Source organism: Myotis lucifugus, unplaced genomic scaffold (assembly GCF_000147115.1).
Source record: "Myotis lucifugus unplaced genomic scaffold, Myoluc2.0 scaffold_337, whole genome shotgun sequence".
Taxonomy (NCBI): domain Eukaryota; kingdom Metazoa; phylum Chordata; class Mammalia; order Chiroptera; family Vespertilionidae; genus Myotis; species Myotis lucifugus.
This window is the reverse complement of record NW_005871385.1, coordinates 906,145-924,700: the sequence shown is the minus strand read 5'-3', so window position 1 is coordinate 924,700 and position 18,556 is coordinate 906,145. Positions and strand designations below refer to the sequence as shown.

Sequence of the window (18,556 nt, the reverse complement as noted above, 5' to 3'; positions counted from 1 at the left end):
ATATACTTTCCTCCACACTCCTAAAGTCCTGCAATAGCAAATCAATTCAAATGTGCTGATCTTTGCCTAGCTGTTCCATCTTCCATCCCTTTCCTGTTCTAAATAATAAAAATAAATTCTTCGAGATCTCCTTTTTAAGACCAACTCGTTCTTCTAGTCCCTGATGCAACCCAGAAAATGTAGGTGGACATCACCATCTGGTTGGTTTGTTGTTCTATTATTCCCGTCGCCTACCTCTCTCTTGGATCTTCAAACCTTTTCTACCCATCCATACACATGCCATACAAAAAATGAATTTCAATCCTGTTTCCCTCATAAGCCTTGATCCTTTCCCAATTTTACTGCCAAATATCTAAGAGTGGTCTCTTGCTATAGGTATATAACTGGCTGAACTAATAAATGGAATCACTGGAAGGTAACCTGATACAGGTTATTCTTAATTATAATCAATCTTTTAAATATGCTTAACGGTTCTGACATCCAACAACTGCAAATTTAGTGACCATTAATTATTTTTTCCATTGTGTTTTAAACAAAAATAATAAAGAAAAATATGCCACAGACGTTTGTTATATATGACAAACTATACTGTAACTAAATGTTATGTGCTTTGGGACTTCTAGCACAAAGTTTACAGATTAGCAATATTAATACCCCCAAAAATGTTTTTTTGAAGGATAATTCTTGCATGATCTAAGTCCTTACATTGTGATTGTAGTTATGAACAATAACATAATAGTGTAAATTGTCTGTATAAACTCTTAGAGACACATTTGATTTAAAACTTACTGCCTCTATAGAAAAAGGAGTTTACAGAAATAAAGTTCTCTACGTTTCTCTATCCAGGGATGGGAAGCCCTTTTTCTGCCAAGGGCCATTTGGATATTTATAACATCTTTCGGAGGCCATACAAAATTATCAACTTAAAAATTAGCCTGCTGTATTTGGTCAAACATTTAATTAACTCACCCCTGATGCCTTGGCAGGGCCAGAACCAAATGATTTCGAGGGCCTAGCTCATGGGGCTGGATGTTCCCACCCCTGCCTATACCTTCAAGGAAATGATCTGGCAAAAAGACCTAAAATAGGAGAGAACATAAAGTATTTGACAAGCAACCAAGCCATTGAAGGTGGAGCACAGAAAACAAGGGGAGGAGAGGCAAGGGCAATTTCCCTGGGCCTCTGGGGCCAGAATCCATACATGTTGATAGCATGACACCAGGAAGCAACTGCAAAGCTTTAAAGCTGGGAGAGGGAAGGGTCAGATTTGTAATTTTTCAAGAATTGCTCAGGTTGCTATATGGAAAATAAGTGGTTAGCCAACCAGAGCAAGGGTGAAGGGGACAACTGGGAATCAGAAGGCAGCTTCAGAAGCCTACGAGGGAAATATCCTAGATCAGGGTGGCAGTAGAGAAGAAAGAAGATTCTAGAAGAAAAAATCAGTAAGATTTGGGGAATGATTAGCTATGGGGGAAAGAAAGAAGAGAGATGTAAATGACATGTTGGTTTCCTGAATTTATATACATATATACATGAAAATGTGGAATAACACATCTTGCACAATATATACAGAATTATTGAAATTACCTACAGAAAGAGAAGATGAATTTTACATAGTAACAGACAGACTTTCAGTTTTTACTATATAGATATCTGTTTAAATATTGCTTAAGTATTTTTATAATCAGCACATTACTTCATCATTAAATTCACATGCAATAAAAAAATAAAAATAAAGCATTTGCCTGCCTGAAAAGGAAAGAGCATTTTAAGGAGAAGGAACAATCTATCAGAAGGTACAAACACATGAAAGTGTGTGGCATATTTAAAGAATATCAAGTAGTCTAGTGTTTGCAGTAAGAAGGATGTGTATTGGGGCAGGATGAACAGAGGATTAAACTTCTAAGAGTATGGCCAATTCATTAAAACAAAAACAAACAAAAAACACACCTTCTATGTTAAAGAAAGTATTCCTTAAACTGTAGGAAATGGGGAAGCATATAGTTTTTAAGCATGAGAGTGAAAAATCAAGTTCCTATTTTAGAAAGATCACATTAAAGGCAGTGTGAAGACTGGGCCAAAAGAAGGTAAGAAGATAGGCTGGCAGATCACTTCAGCCAGAATTTAAGCTACATCAGTGGCAACAGAGATACAGAACGGAAGAGATTTGAGTTTCATTTCAGAAGTAGACAGGACTTGGCGATTAAGCTGGATGTGATAAGGAAAAGGAAGAGTCAAGGATGTTTCCCATGGTTTCTAGTTTAGGAAATTAGATAGTGGTGACGTCATCAATTTAGGCAATTCAACAACAGGTTCAACGAGAAGACAATAAATGTTGTTTTAGAGAAGTTGAGATTAAAGTACCTCTGGAGGCAGGTCAAGGTGCCCAATAGGAAGTTAGATATATAAGTTTGAATTTGAAGAAGAAGAGCAGACATGGGTATTTTGAATACTATGTATTACCTGAAAGAGAATTTCAAGCCTCTGCCCACGATCTTACCCTCGACATAATTTCACTGAATTCTTGAGCAAACTGTTAAAAGTTGACCAGTTCCATTTATTCTCATAGTTGTAAAAATTCCACATAATTGTTAAAGTCTCTGTAGGCAATAACTTTTAAAAGCCAGAGTTGCCAGATTTTCCCCCTTTGTCCCTTCCTTCCTTCCTTCCTTCCTTCCTTCCTTCCTTCCTTCCTTCTTTCCTTCCTTCCTTCCTTCCTCCCTCCTTCCTTCCTTCTTCCCTCCCTCTCTCCCTCATTCCCTCCCTCCCTCCCTCCCTAGTTAAGGATGATATAAGAACTATAATATAAAACACTTTGTTATTAAATATTTTCATATTTTGTCTTAATTGTAAAAGGCAAAAAAAAAAAGAACATTTCACAATTCTACCTTTAACAAAACCTAAGTCAAATACTGATTTACCTATGTGACTCTCCGCTGATTTTCAATTGCAAGTCATTGGCAATTAGCTGACATCCCCAAGGCATTCAACTCCAGCTGTAGTTTTAACCACAGAGGTTCCTGAAACAATTCCACAGTCTCCCGTTGCTGCTCACTGTCAGAGATCCCAATCACATTGTACTTTTGTCTAACTGATGATGCCCTAGTTGGGTGGGAGGTGGAGAGGAAGGACCAATTGGCAAGGAAACAGCTGCTTCCTTCCTGAGCCAGGGAAAACCAGGAAGGTGACTGATGGGCAGAGCCAAAAAGCAGCCAAAAGTTGCTCTGGCTTCTTGTTGGCAACAATACCCACTGTGGCACAACTGGTTATTTTAAAGCATATGAATGATAGAGTTTTATCTGCCTGGATGCTCTGCTGAAACTCAACAGGATTTCCCACACATTTTCTACACCTAAAAAGCATTTAAGTGTGCAATGGTTACAAAGAATCTGGCCTCAGTCTATGTGCAGTGGGCTAAGACTGCAAGGCACTGTTCCATTTAACTTTAGTATTATACCCAAGAGATTGCACTTTCTGGTAAAAAAAAAAAAATTCATTTCTGTAGAGTAGTTATATTTGTACAACTTATTAGAAATACTATTAAATTTCATTTGGAAATATTTTCTTAAATGTTTACCTTTATGTTTAATTTTAAACGATTTGTTGCAAATGTTTATATTTTATTCTTTTATCAGTTCCCCTCCCATTCACTTCTGTACCCAGAAAATTGAATATCCAAGGATTCCTGAATAAAACAAGACAACCACTGGATTGATATAACTAACATATTTTAAAAATAGCGTAAATAGTAAGTTATTGTTCATCAAATAGAAATTAGCAATCACTAAAAATAACATTAAAAATTAGTGTGGGCATGAAGTATGGAATTTTAAAACATCAGTTTACTGCACTGATTAATTCAACATTTATATTTGCATCAGAACTTAATAATCCCATAAATAAATAGAGCTCTCAATTATTTTTTTTAAAAAAATCAAGGGATAACATATGTATTTAGACATATTAGCAGCGTAAAGATGTATGCTTCAACACACTTATTGGGAAAACGTCTGAAAATATTACTACACTGAAGTAATCCGCAGGAACCTGACATAAAAGTTCTCTAGAATACCAACAGTTCAGTTCAGGCAAGTCCGAAAAAGAGTCAAATAGGAAATAGCCTCAAATTAATTGACAAAGTTCAGTGCTTGCTCCAACTTGATTTTTCTCTCCATTGCAAAAAAAAACAACAAAACAAAACAAAACAACCGAGTCTCGGGGAATAGGTGGGTGAGTCACTTAGATGAAAGTTCATCTACTGGAATAAATGGAGAGGCCGCCTGGGCAGGTGACACCGGGGAGTCGGTGGTAGTGCTGACTTTCGCTGGCGAGTTACAGGAAGATCCAGTACTGCTGCTGTTCCCATCCAGGGCGTCCGAAGACACACACACCCCCGGATCTGACAGCTGTGCGACGTCAGAAGACAGCATGCCCTGGAAAAATCTCTTTGGCGGATAATCAGTCTCCATTTCACATTTTCTTTTCAATGGTCCAAGAACACTTGGTCTAATGCAATTAATGGGGCTCTGGCTTCTTCGAGTCGTAAACCGGGTCGTTGGGCTGGGAATCGGGCTTGGAGGCAATCCATTGCTACTCACAAAACTTTGCAAGGATGGTGAAAAGCACTGCTTCCCGATTCCCCGGGTGGGAGATGGTGCCGGTGACACCGGAATGAAATCGATGCGCTTCGGGGAGGCGGATTTCTCCACGTCGTTGTCACTCAGGCTGAAACTTTCCTCCCAGGAGTGGCTGATCTGCATGGCGTTCTGCACCTCGCGCTCGTGGACGGTCTCTCGGTTGATCAAGTCCATGCCCTCCTCCTGTTTGATCTGGTGCAATCGGCTGCTGTGCATGCGGACCGGGGAGGCTGGGAGCAGCAGGCCATGGCGGTTCGGGAACGTGGTGCTGTTGCGCCTGGCGCTCGGCGCCTCGGCCTGGAACACCGGCGAAGTGTCACTGAGGCCGTGGATCAGAGGGGCGCTATTAGACCTCCGGAGGGCCCCGCCGCCGCCGCTGCCGCCGCCCTCCGCCGGGCTCCCGCCCGTGCCCGGAGGCAGCTCCAGGTCTAGCTCCATCTTTTCCTGAGCCATGTCGGAGGCCAGGGAGGCGGGGCGGTGCTCAGTCAGAGAGCTAAGGCTCCCATTCCCCGCAGTCCAGGACCGCCGCAGGCGCCGCCGCCGCCGCCGCCACTGCTGCCGCCACCGAGAATCTGTCAGCGGGCTCGGTCGTCTGCGCATGCGCCCCTCTTCGCGCAGGCGTTCTGCGCGCGCTCTCGCGGCGCCGGCTTAACGCGTCAGAGCTGCGCCGCAGCCCCAGGGAGCGGGGCGAAAAGTGGGTGGTTCTTATGCAAATAGCTACCGAGCACCAGCGCGCTTTTACACGCTGATAAAGTTACAGTCCTCCGGAGCCTATATTTATAAAATAAGAGCTCGGAGAGGCCTTGGTGACGTGGGGCTGTGGGAAGGCCCATGCATCATCGTTTGGAATAGCCCCAAACTGAAAACAGTGCAAAGGTCCATAAGCACTCCCATGGATGAAGAAGACATTATACCGCGGAATTCTTCACTCAGCAACACGTGTGAGTTACAGCAAAATGTTGAATGGAGGAAATCAAACAGAAAAGAGTACAACTCTACGACTCCGCTTTAATGATATACAAGAACAGCTGGCATCCATCTATGGAGGTCGAGGTTAAAATAGAGGTTACCCTTGGGACTACCGACTGGAAGGAGCACAGGGAATGCTCCATATCCCGGATCTGGCTCCCCGGGTGTATGCATATGCAAAAACTTATTCAACTGAATACTTCAAATTTATATGCTTGATTGTATATGAAGTTAGACCTCAAAATGCTATTGATAGAAAGAAAGAGAATGGGAACTTGGAATGTAAATGGAGGACAGAAAAGAATAAGAATGTATTTCATTGGAAGAAATGCATTTTGTTCAAGCATTAACCATGAGCCCAACTTTAAATGGAATGCTAAGCTTCTACATCTCTCTGACACATAACAGTACCAGGGAAAGAACGGCTACCTGGCCTGGACAGTAGAAAGAATGGAAACAGAAACATATGTGTACACACACACACACACACACCTGTAGCTACATTTCACTGGGCCCCTAAACAGCAATAATCTCTCGCAGCCGCACATAAGCCCTGGACACTTGTCCGAAGCCAGTTGCAGGTCACCAGCAGAACCATCAGCCCTCCTGGGTCCTGTTCCGACAGAACCTTCAGCTAAGTTATTTCTAAGACAGCGTGAAGGAAGGAAGGAAGCCCCTTTTATAGCCTTCGACTTTCTCAACAGCCATCTTTGTGTTCATTAAAAAATGATTCTGCAGTATTCTCCTAGCATAATTCATTACATGGAACAGAGTTAAATGAACACCAAGCAGCTCAGTGGGAGCTGTTGTTTTTACACATGGGGAGAATGAGTTTGTGTTTAAGGATATGATTTTGGCTACAAAGAAATTACTTTGTGATCACAATGGAAGAAAAACAGTGGATGATCTCTGAAACTGTTACCAACTATTCACTCCCCGATCATTGCGAGCCCACTAAATGCAAATGTTCTCCGTAGTTGCTTAGTCTAATCCTTAAAGCAACAGCAAGGAATAGAAAATCAAAGCAGACATTTACAAAGGGGCTTCTGACCCCTCTCACCTTTCAACTTTTATAACCACTAAAAGTCATCAAACCACTGTCATGGAGCCACCCATCATATGGAGGAAGGATAGAGGGAGAGAGGGGCCTCAAAGACCTGTCGGAAGAAGCTCCCAGCCTAGGCCCTCAGCAAAGTGCAAGTAAAAAACAAATGTGAATTGTAGTTACTTTGTTCAATTTTTCAAAGAAGAGTATATTAAAAATAGCCTCTAGCCCTCTCCCCGTCTACTGCCTTGTTTTTAAAATAGAATAGAAAGTGTAGTTTATATCATTTGTTCCTCGCTGATTTTATAGATGTTAGGCAGTGTCCACTTTTGGTGTCTTCTCTTTGGCATTGAAATTCTCCTAGGCCAAAAACCAAGGTTACAATTGGTATCCTTACATGCTTCTCTCTGCTATCTTTCACTTGAAAGATTAATGCATCTGGCAAGAAGGAAAAAGGGACTGATGCTCCATGGGTAATGTATAAAGTTAATTTTAAACCATTCAAAAGCTGCACATCTAGTTGGATTATAGACCGAAGGGCTCAACATGTGAGTGCACAAGAACTATAGCAAAAAAGTATGAAACCTGGAGTCAGACTATCATACTTCCAGCCCTGTGGCCTGGGACAAGTCTGCCAGCCTCTCTGGGCTTCACTTTTCTTATTTGTGAAGTGGGGATACAACCTCTTTGTAGGGATTAAATGATACAATGTCCATAATAGGCTCAGCAAACAGTAAAGGCCCTATACAAACCGGGTTCTCTCTGAGGCTCAGTGGTTGAGCATCGACCAAGGAACCAGGAGGTCATGGTTCCATTCCATTTGATACCTGGTCAGGGCACAGGCCTGGATTTCGGGCTCGATTCCCGGGTTGGGGAGCATGTAGGAGGCAGCCAATCAATGATTCTCTCTCATTATTGATGTCTCTATCTCTCCCTCTCTCTTCCTCTCTGAAATAAATAAAAATAAATTTAAAATTAAACACTTAGTGCTCTGAACATAATATGATCCCACCAACTTTCCCACCACTCTCACCAGAGGGCTTCCTTTGTTCTGTTGCTTCTAGTTTGATTCTCTAGAAGAAAATTTGCTCTTCAGCTTCTTCCCTGAGACCATAGTGATTTTTAGAGGCATGCATTTCTGTGGTCTGAAATGTATGAACCAAAACGTTCATACGCAATCAGGTAGACAGTTTCCAAGAAGGAAAAATTTAAAAAATCACACTATTTAAAAATTTTACTCTGTAAGCCTGTTTAAGTGATAGATCCCATGGGGGTAGATAGAGGCCATCAGTCACTAAAAATGTGTCTAGATCAGTGAATACCATTCCCTTCAGCTGTTTGTTAATCCCCAGCAGCAGCAGCCACCCTCCCTGGCCGCACCAAACTTTTCAATTGGGACTAATCCCGGGGGTTTATTCTTATGTATTCATTTGAAACCCCGTTTTGAATGACTGCTATTGTCCTTCCTGGCATATAATAAACTACACAGGGACACCCATTTGGCTGTGCCTGACAAGTTGAATCCAGCTTTTCACAGAAAAATGACAAGAGTAATGAAGAAAGTAGGAAAAGATTCCAGATGCTTCAACAACTGCCGTTCCTCAAGATGCGTCTTTCTCTCCACGCAGCTGATACTTGGTAGGTATGTTTTGAAGAGCAGGTCCAAGGTTCCAAAGAAATTTGAACCCGCTGCCCTAATCTGCAAGATTCCCAAACTACCATATATGCATGAAGGAAATATAAAGCATGTGCTCTCTCTGTATATTTGGCTTTAGAGCAGTGGTTCTCAACCTTCCTAATGCTGTGACCCTTTAATACAGTTCCTCATGTTGTGGTGACCCCCAACCATAAAATTATTTTCGTTGCTACTGCATAACTATAATTTTGCTACTGTTATGAATCATAATGTAAATAATCTGATATACAGGATGTATTTTCATTGTTACAAATTGAACGTAATTAAAGCATAGTGATTAATCACAAAAACAATATGTAATTATATATGTGTTTTCCGATGGTCTTAGGCAACCCCTGTGAAAGGGTCGTTCGACCCCCAAAGGGGTCGCGACCCACAGGTTGAGAACCGCTGCTCTAAGCAAAAGCATCCACTGTCATGGTTTTAACTCTGACCAATGTGCTGATGTCTCTGAGATTTCTATCCTTAGATAGGGCTGACCTATCTCTAGACCAGTGATGGCGAACCTTTTGAGCTCGGCATGTCAGCATTTTGAAAAACCCTAACTTAACTCTGGTGCCGTGTCACATATAGAAATTTTTTGATATTTGCAACCATAGTAAAACAAAGACTTATATTTTTGATATTTATTTTATATATTTAAATGCCATTTAACAAAGAAAAATCAACCAAAAAAATGAGTTCACGTGTCACCTCTGACACGCGTGTCATAGGTTCGCCATCACTGCTCTAGACTGTCACATATAACTACCTATTAGACATTCTCATTGTTTATTCCATAGGTCCTTCAAACTCATCCATGAACAAATTCTCTTCTCTCTATGGCACATCTACTACTTCTCTAGAGAATGAATTACACAACAATCTCTTAAAACAACCACATCAAAACTCAACATATTCTAGATCTCTCCTCTCCTTCATAGCTCCCGCATAATCCATCACTAAATCTCTTCAACTTTACCTGCTTAACACCTGACATCCGTCTCGTCCTTTCCATCTCTATTACCAAACATTTTATCTGCTCCCAACTATTTCCCTAACTTCATACGAGTTTTGCTTGTTTTAGAATGACTCCAATCCTACCCAATGTGCATAAATGTTGCCAGAGAAAATGTTTAAAAATAATCTCATCATGGTAGCCCCTCTGCCTTTTGCTAAGATTCTTTCATTAATGTTCCCCTGTAGAGCAGGAGGGCAGGGGGACAGAATACAGAGAGGAAGGCAGACTGAAAAGAATGAGGGAAGAAATGGGGGTAGGAGGAGTGGTTAATCCTAACATCTCCCCAAAGCTCTACCCGCTTTGAATGAGAAGTGCTACAATATAGTATTTAGGAACTTGGGCTCTGAAATCAGAGAACCTGGGTTGAAATCTTGACTGTAGCTTCTGCATGTCTGTCCTTGGGGGGTCAAGTTACTTACCCTCCTTGAGACTCAGTTTCCTCACCTAAAAAGTGAGGATGATAGTCTCCTCTATTAAATGATATAAACATTAATTGAAGTAATTGTTAGGTCTGATCAAATAATTGAATTGATACCCCTCCCCCAGGAACTGGCTTTTCAGGTCATTTCATTATGGACATTTCCTTTGCCGAGACCACCTTTCACTTGTGGTGACCACGTTCCATTATCTACCCTCCGGGTATGCATAGAGAAGTCTCTGCCCAGAAAAAAAGCCTGCCAAAAGTCCTTTAAAAGTCGCTGACTCCCGTCACTGGGTGCTGGAGCCATCCAGGCTCAGCCACCTGGTGTGCGGATGATTGAATAAATTCGTAATCCCTCACTCTGGCCTCCTGCATTCCTCCTTCAGAGACCTAACAGTAATATTCATGACATAAGCATTTAGAACACAACCAGACATGAGATTTCTCCAAACAGATACTGGAACCACAACCAGTACATCTTATTTAACTAGACTGTTATCCCACTTTTCTTTTTTGTTCTAGGCACCAACCACCTAGCCAGCTTCTTATCCAATATTTATTGAGCACCACAACTATATGCAATTCAGTCTGAAGACTGAACAAATCCCAGTGGCACAGCTTCTCCACTAGAACTCTGAGATTTTTAATCCCTTTATGCCCCAAAAGGGCCAAATCTGTTATGATTACGTCTCTATCGAGGGGATTAAAAAGGAGAAAAAGACCCAAGGGAAGTTGAGAGTCCAGAAAGAAAGGAAGCTGTACAATATTAACTTTAATATAGGCTGGATTTGGTGTTCTTAGTCCTTAGTAAGCGATAGAATCATCTGTGAAATTTTGAAAAAACAAACACAACGAGCCCCAATATAGAGATTCCCACTCCATAGACTGGGGACAAAGTACTGGCATTTTTCTTTTTAAAAAATTGCCCAAGGCCGAACCGGTTTGGCTCAGTGGATAGAGCGTCGGCCTGCGGACTCAAGGGTCCCAGGTTCGATTCCGGTCAAGGGCATGTACCTTGGTTGCGGGCACATCCCCACTGGGGCACGTGCAGGAGGCAGCTGGTCGATGTTTCTCTATCATCGATGTTTCTAACTCTCTATCCCTCTCCCTTCTTCTCTGTAAAAAATCAATAAAATATATTTAAAAAAAAATTGTCCAAGTGACCCTGATGTGCTCCAGAGGTTGGAAACTCCTGGCGTAAGAGGCATAAGTACTTATTAAAGTCCTAACAGATCAGAAGACGAAGAGATTGCTTTCGACCGAGTGAAGGGAGGAGCAGATGGTTTATGAAGAACCCTTGATAAAAAGCACCCAAGAGAGTCCATTTTAACCTAATTCGGAGCACAAGAAGTCATGTTGCCAACAGTACTAGTTGAGTAAGACCTTTGAGTAAAAATTTTTGTTTTCCTGTTATCTGGAATTCTTCCTATCATTGTTTTGAACCCAAGAAGTTAGAACCTCAATAAGTTGGAAAGGACTGATGACCAAAGGCCAGGACAGAGAGGAGGACTGCCTCCCTCTCTAGGAGCTGAGATATTTTGCCTGCAGAAGGCCCCTGCCAAGGGAGGAGAGCGCTGAAATGAAGTTGCAGGCTTTGCCAATTATATGGTACTTGACATTTGAGAGACCAGCTTCAAAAGAGATTTAAAGTGACACTAGGAAATTTTATTGCCTAAGAGTGATCAGAAAGGTTCCTGGGTTTTCATCTAGTACCAGAAGTTGACCTTTCCCATTGAGTAAAATTACAGGGAGACATAAAAAAAAGAGCATTCTGATTATATCCCAAGAGTGCTGCTTGTTACACACAGAGTACTTGTCACATGTGGCAGAATGCTGAAGAAAATAGGACTGTGAGACAGCCAAGATGGGGCAGAGTAAGTGGAAGTTACACTCCCCTCCTCCCAGGATCAAACTAGAATTACAACTAAATTATAGAACAATCAACGTGAATAACCAACCAACGAAGACTAGCTGGAGAGAAGTCTTATCACCCAGGATTCACAGAAGAAGCCACATCAAAACTGGTAGGAAGCATGGAAACCAAAAAAGGGCTGATCCCCCACCCACATGTGGTGGTGGAGAATCCGGAGAGATATCTCAGCTGCAAAGGTTACCCCTGAGGAGCATGGGCTCTCAACCCCATACAGGGCTCCCCAGACCGAAGCACCAGAGTCAGCAGGAGGACCTCACATGATATCTGGCTCTGAAAATAAGCAGAGATTTTTTTTTCCACCAGAAAGAGATGGGAGCCCACTAGAAACAAAGGCACCCTCTTAAGGGCCAATGCAAAAAACCTTGTTCATAGCAACTCACCCCGAGAAGGCAGCTCAGAGCAGACTGGAGACATGCAGGGAAAGACTGGGTACTGTGTCTAGAGCAGGGGTCCTCAAACTACGACCCGCGGGCCACATGCAAATACAAATATTGTATTTGTTCCCGTTTTGTTTTTTTACTTCAAAATAAGATATGTGCAGTGTGCATAGGAATTTGTTCATAGTTTTTTTTTTTTAACTGTAGTCCGGCCCTCCAACAGCTTGAGGGACAGTGAACTGGCCCCCTGTTTAAAAAGTTTGAGGACCCCTGGTCTAGAGGGCTAGAGGGACAGCGGCCATTGCCCCAGGCGAGTGGCAGCTGGCCTTGGTGAACCCTGACACTCTGGTTGAGTGGCCGGAGGCCCACCGCTGGCACTGAGCTTGAATCTGTATCAACCTGGTGAACATCCTTTGCCTGTCCCTGGTGACTCACTGAGAAGCTCCCTCACATAACCTGTGTACCTCCAGAGGCTCTTTGAGTAACTAAGCCTAAAAGGCAGCCGGCAAGTGGAAGCAAATCTCGAGGTGCCTTGAGCCTTTGCTGCCCTGGCCCCTAGCTCCGTACCAGTGTAAGCTGTCCTTGGTACGCAGCTTGACCCCTCCCAAGTGTTCCCAGTTCCCAGCAGAAACAGCCACAATCTGCGGATTGCTCTGTAACTCATAACTGGTAGCCCAGGACTGGTCACAGGTAGCATCTGACATTGACCTGCATCAGAGTTCCCCCCAAGAGGCCCCAGAACCAATACACCAAGAGGCAGGCTTCAAACCCCATCGGAACACAACCCAATTAGCTCTACAAATGGCACAACTAAAGAAATATTTCTCAAGGTACCAGACCCTGCTGGGGCCAATTTCACTTCGTGGGGTCAGACCCGCACAGCAGCTCGAACACTGTGGTCACGGTCAATCCTCACAGCTAGCCAGACTCAGCATTGACCCCATCCACAACCAGGCCAATAGCAATCAAGACTCAACTACAACAAAAGGGCTCACATAACCCACACCGGGGACATTCCTGGAGCATCTAGCTCAGGCCATGAGAGAGACTGCACCACTGAGCCCCATAGGACACCTACTACATAAGGCCACCATATCAAGACTGGAAGACACAGCCTATCTACCTAACACACAAATGGTTAAAAAATGGAGGCAGCCAGACAGACTCTGCTTTGAAAAGCTTGGCTGACTCAAATTGAGAAAACATTTTTCAAGATCTGACGAGGTGCCAAATGCTTTCACATAAACTGAGAGGAAAGTAAGGCATAAAATGTCATCATGATGGTTCACTGATTGGTTCTAAGGACAGGGTTTCCTTAAACTTTGTTCCTTCCTGATAGGTGGCCAGTGGTAAGAGAAATACTGATGATAGAAAAGAAGAGACATTGAGGCAGAAAGCCCTGGAGTGGGGCGAGGAGGTGGAAGTAAGGGCACAAGTAATAGGTTATAAATATTGATTTGTTTAAAGTCAATAAAATAGTCTTTAGCTTCAGAACAGCCAAATCTGAGGACTTTACCTTTTTCTTTTTTTCATGTATATTAGCTAGTTAGTTTCACAGCGCTGCTTATGCTTAATCAGCTCCATCACTACCAACAGAAAAGCTTCCAACTTTCTTCAGCAGAAATGAAGGGGAAGTGCAATTAATGATATTACTTCTAGAATATCTAGCACAGTGGTTCTCAACCTTCTGGCCCTTTAAATACAGTTCCTCATGTTGTGACCCAACCATAAAATTATTTTCATTGCTACTTCATAACTGTAATGTTGCTACTGTTATGAATCATAATGTAAATATCTGATATGCAGGATGGTCTTAGGCGACCCCTGTGAAAGGGTCATTCGACCGACCGCCAAAGGGGTCGCAACCCACAGGTTGAGAACCGCTGATCTAGCAGCTCTGGCAGCCAGATGAATATAAGCTAGGAAAAAACAACAACAATAACAACAACAACAACAACAACACACACACACACACACACACACACACACCCCACACACACACAGCCAACAGCATAAGTGACAGTGAAAGCCTGTCCCATTTTTCCTACCTAATTTGCGTTTGGAATCTGTAAAGCTTAAAGACTCGATCTTAATGATGTGTCAAAGAACAGGAAGATTTCCCTGGCTAAAAAGAATTCTCCACATGCTGCAGAATTCAGAAGGAAGAATGCACGGAGGACCATGTAGACAACCACAAATTCCTTTTGAAGATGGGCCCACAATCTTTTAATGTTTAAAATAACAATTTTTCAATTTAAAAAATAATATGGGGGAAATTTGGATGTATTATTGGGTCTGAACAAGTTGTCCATTTAATTAAACAAAGTTTTCTTCATTTGTTCACTTTTCCCAACAGGGTGACCCGTCACAACTCCTAGAGGCACTGCTTTAACCTCTAAGAGCCTAGCAAGTTCTCTGGTTCATTATCAGCATCAGGGGTTCCAACTGAAATGCTTCCCAAGGCCACAGATAGATGGAGTGATAGCACCAAGAGAAAGAGTGTGCGCACATAGCTGCCTGAGGAGTCCCTGAGCACGTGCAGGAGACAGCCAGCTCCGTTCCAGCCCCTGCTGCTCTTGCAGAAAAGGACGTTATTCACTGCCGGGGCTTCTAAGTTTTCAGGAGAGGTTGAAGATCCGGGCTTGTCAAAATGTGGACTCTTGCAATTCATAGGTGTCAAATTTAAAAACATTAAGAAGCTAACACATTACGTAGGCCTGATCAAAAGGGTATAAAAGCTGGCTTAGGCACAAGCTCTAGACCAGCGGTTCTCAACCTGTGGGTCTCGCCCCCTTTGGGGGTCGAATGACCCTTTCACAGGAGTCACCTAAGACCATCGGAAAACACATATATAATTACATATTGTTTTGTGATTAATCACTATGCTTTAATTATGTTCAATTTGTAACAATGAAATTGGGGGTCACCACAACATGAAGAACTGTATTAAAGGGTCGCGGCATTAGGAAGGTTGACAACCACTGCTCTAGACTTCTGAGAACCCATTCCTTTCTCTCCTTACTAGATAGTCTCAGACTTTTCCTCCCAGGATTGTCATCCCTCTTTTCTTTCCATAATGTCCTTTGTCATTTTTATTTATGATTCAACCAGTGGCCGCATGCTGAGCGGGCAGCAGCCTGTGTTATAGGTGAAAGAATGTCCTGCAGTGCTTTGCTCTGGGCCTGCTTTATGTCGCGTGGGTGTGAATGCCGGTGGGTGATGCCTTTGAAACCGCTCCTAGTGGATGATGTATGCATCCAGTTTCTCCTTTCTTCGCACCTGTATCCCTGCCAGCAGCATTATTACTAGCCAGACATCTGACTTCTCATGTTCATTCTAATAATTTTTCTGTTGATTCTCTATTTTCTAGGTATGCACTTAAAATATCTACAAATAATACTAAGTTTGCAACTTCCACTCTCATGTTTATATCTGCTATGTCCTGGCTGGTACTTTCTGAGTCAGGTTTATAAAAGTGAGCATTCTTGTCATACACTAAATTTCAACTGGAATGCTTCTTGTGTTCACAAGATATGATGCTGGTTGGGCATGAGACTGTAGATTTAAAATAAAGCAAACGACATAACTAATTCTACTTATTCTAAATGCACCAAGTTTTGTTTGTTTTTAATCAGGAATGTGTGTTGGATAATTTTTTCTCTTATCATAGATTGATTTTGTTGTTGTTGTTGTTGTTAATCCTCACCCTAGGATATTTTTCCATTGATTTTTTTTTAGAGAGAGTGGAAGGGAGGGGGAGAGACACAGAGAGAGAAACATCGCTGTGAGAGAGACACATCGACTGGCTGCCTCCCGCACACCGACCAACTAGGCTGGGGATTGAGCTGGGGATCGAGCCTGCAACCGAGGTACGTGCCCTTGACAAGAATCAAACCCTCAACCCTTCAGTCCAAGGGCCCATACTCTAACCATTGAGCCAAACTGGCTAGGGCCATCTTTTCCATATTAACGAATACAGATTTATTTACATCTTCAATTTCAATGGCTGTGAAGTATGGTTATACTATGCCTTTCTTACTTAAATTCCTGATAATAGGGGATAGGAAGACAGGTTAATTTTTAAAAATGATTTTTAACAATGCCGTGTTGAACATTATTTAACATTTTGCATGCTCATATCCAGTTGTACTTGTAGAACAGATTAGTAAAAGTAGAAGTGCTAGTCAAACAAGTAGATTTAAAAACATTTTTTTGCTTGTAAAAATGTATGTATTTCTTTTATTAAAAGAACAGCAAACAACAAAATAAACATTTCCCACAATCCATTATGCAGTGATAGCTTCTGTTAACATTTTGTTAACTATATATCCACCAAGTCAGTGCACACTCGTTTTTCAACCATAAGTGAGACTATACTATACACTAGATTGTAACTTACTTGCCATATCATGCTGTCTTTTCCTGCACAGCACCATTCTATATCACTATAAGATATACAATGGATGAAAGAACCATACTTTGATTATTTTTCTGAGGGAAATTTGAAATGTTTGCTATTCTAAACAAATGCTACAATAAATATTGTCTTTATTTTTTGCCCCATTGTTCTATTATTTCCTTAGGCTACAGTCCCAGAGGTAGAACTGCTAGATCAGACGCTATGAACCTCAAGGCTTCTGATGAACACATCGCCCTGAGAAAGTCTACATCAATCGACATTCCCAACAGAGTCCAAGTATTTGTTCTCCACATCCACATCCACTTCAACCTCAGAATATTGTGCTTCTTAGAATTAGATAATAGAAACGTGGCTTTTTCCCCAAAAAATTATTGACAAACTGGTCATGTTTTTGATGTGTTTTTTGGCCCTTTACAGTAAGTTAGTAAAATCACTTTAGATGATCTATTCCCTCTCTATAAACAAAATAGCCATATAAATGAAATTTATTTCTTAAAGCCTTAGGTCCTATTTTGCCAGAGGATTTTTAAAAAGAAAAAAGAAAAACATGCCTTGCATTTTTAGAAAGAGCTCTGGTGCTCTTGCTGGAATTTTGCTTTATGTTTATTCCAAGTAAGGAAGAACAACCACTTTCTCCATGTTGTATCAACGCAAATATGTACATCATCATAAAATGCTTTGCTAGAGCAGAGAATTCAGAATAGCACAGGTACACCCCTGCTTTTCAGTACAGCATAAGAATTTTAATAAATATGTCATTATAATATAGCCTCAGCTCTAACTTTTCCATGGAACAGAGTTGCCAGAGGCAAGTTCTGTTTCATCACAATGTCAACATCTGTAATATTTGAAGCATTAAAATTTAGGAGTGCAATCTTTCTCAGAGCTTTCATTTTTATTTTTTTAAGCGCTTTCATTTAAAAATAACTACCCATTATGAACAATTGTGACTGATTTCCTATGGAGCAAAACATGGTGAACATTCACATTTTTTTAAATGGTTAAGAAGAAATGACCTGCACGTGAATTCAAGATAATGAGCAGTGATTATAGCATTCTATCAAGGCATTCTGATTTAAATGTTTAAAGACAATATTCGGAATACATATTCCAAAAGGCAGTGAATTTACGTGGGCCTTCTCCACCTTTTTTTTTTTTAAAGTTCTAGTTTTATTTTAAAATGCACATGCTAAACATTAAGATGCTCCAGTGTTGTTGTTGTTTTTAAATAACTATCATTAAAGACATCCAGGTAATTACAATTTGAAATGTATAATTAATTTTGGGGGATACATTGATGTTTGTGATGAAGAGATCACATAATAAAGGTGAGGGCAAGACAAAATGTACTTTATCGAGCATAACTAGAACAAATTTTCTGTCTTTTTTGCATTATTACTGTTTTGATAAAAGATTTTCCTGAACTTGGAATGCTTGATAGAATGCATAAAGTAACGTTATAGCATTAAGTGAAAGTATAAAAATCTAGTAAAAGAAATGTATATATTTCTAAAGCATTCAGTAAAAAGATACTAAACTTCTAAAGTCCTATAATAGAACTTTGATAAAAGAATGTTTATTTCTATACAAATACAGCAACTTCAAGAGACAAATCTTATCCTCCCAACACATTCATGAAAGTACAGGTCTCCAAATATGACGGATTCCAACATCTAGTGTAAGAGATGATTAAAACAACAGGTTAGGAAAATGAGATGACACTAAGAAATGGAAAGGCCATCCCAGCCCTGGCCGGTGTAGCTAGAGGTCAGAGCGTGGGCCTGAGCACCAAAGGCTCTCGGGTTCGATTCCCCGTCAAGGGCATATACCTGGGTTTCCGGTTCACTCCTCACTCCCAGTCCTGGGCTCTTGTGGGAAGCAACCAGTAGAGGTCAGAACATCGATGTCTCTCGCTCTCTCTCCCTCTCTCCTCCCCCCCTTTCCCTCCCTTCCTTCCACTCTCTGAAAAAGCAATGGAAAAAATATCCTCAGGTGAGGATTAACAAAAAAAGAAAAAGAAAAAAAAAGGCCATTCCATGTAATTAATAGTACTGTGAA

At 41.4% G+C, this 18,556-nt stretch overlaps 1 protein-coding gene across 1 annotated transcript; it reads right to left on the bottom strand.

The window, feature by feature from the left end:
• Positions 1–3,599: 3,599 nt before the first annotated feature.
• Positions 3,600–5,237, bottom strand: FAM122A (family with sequence similarity 122A). The gene has a single exon (XM_023764580.1). It carries the CDS (start codon positions 5,235–5,237, stop codon positions 4,236–4,238), a length of 1,002 nt encoding a protein of 333 aa, XP_023620348.1. The 3' UTR covers positions 3,600–4,235.
• Between the last annotated feature and the right edge of the window lie 13,319 nt (positions 5,238–18,556).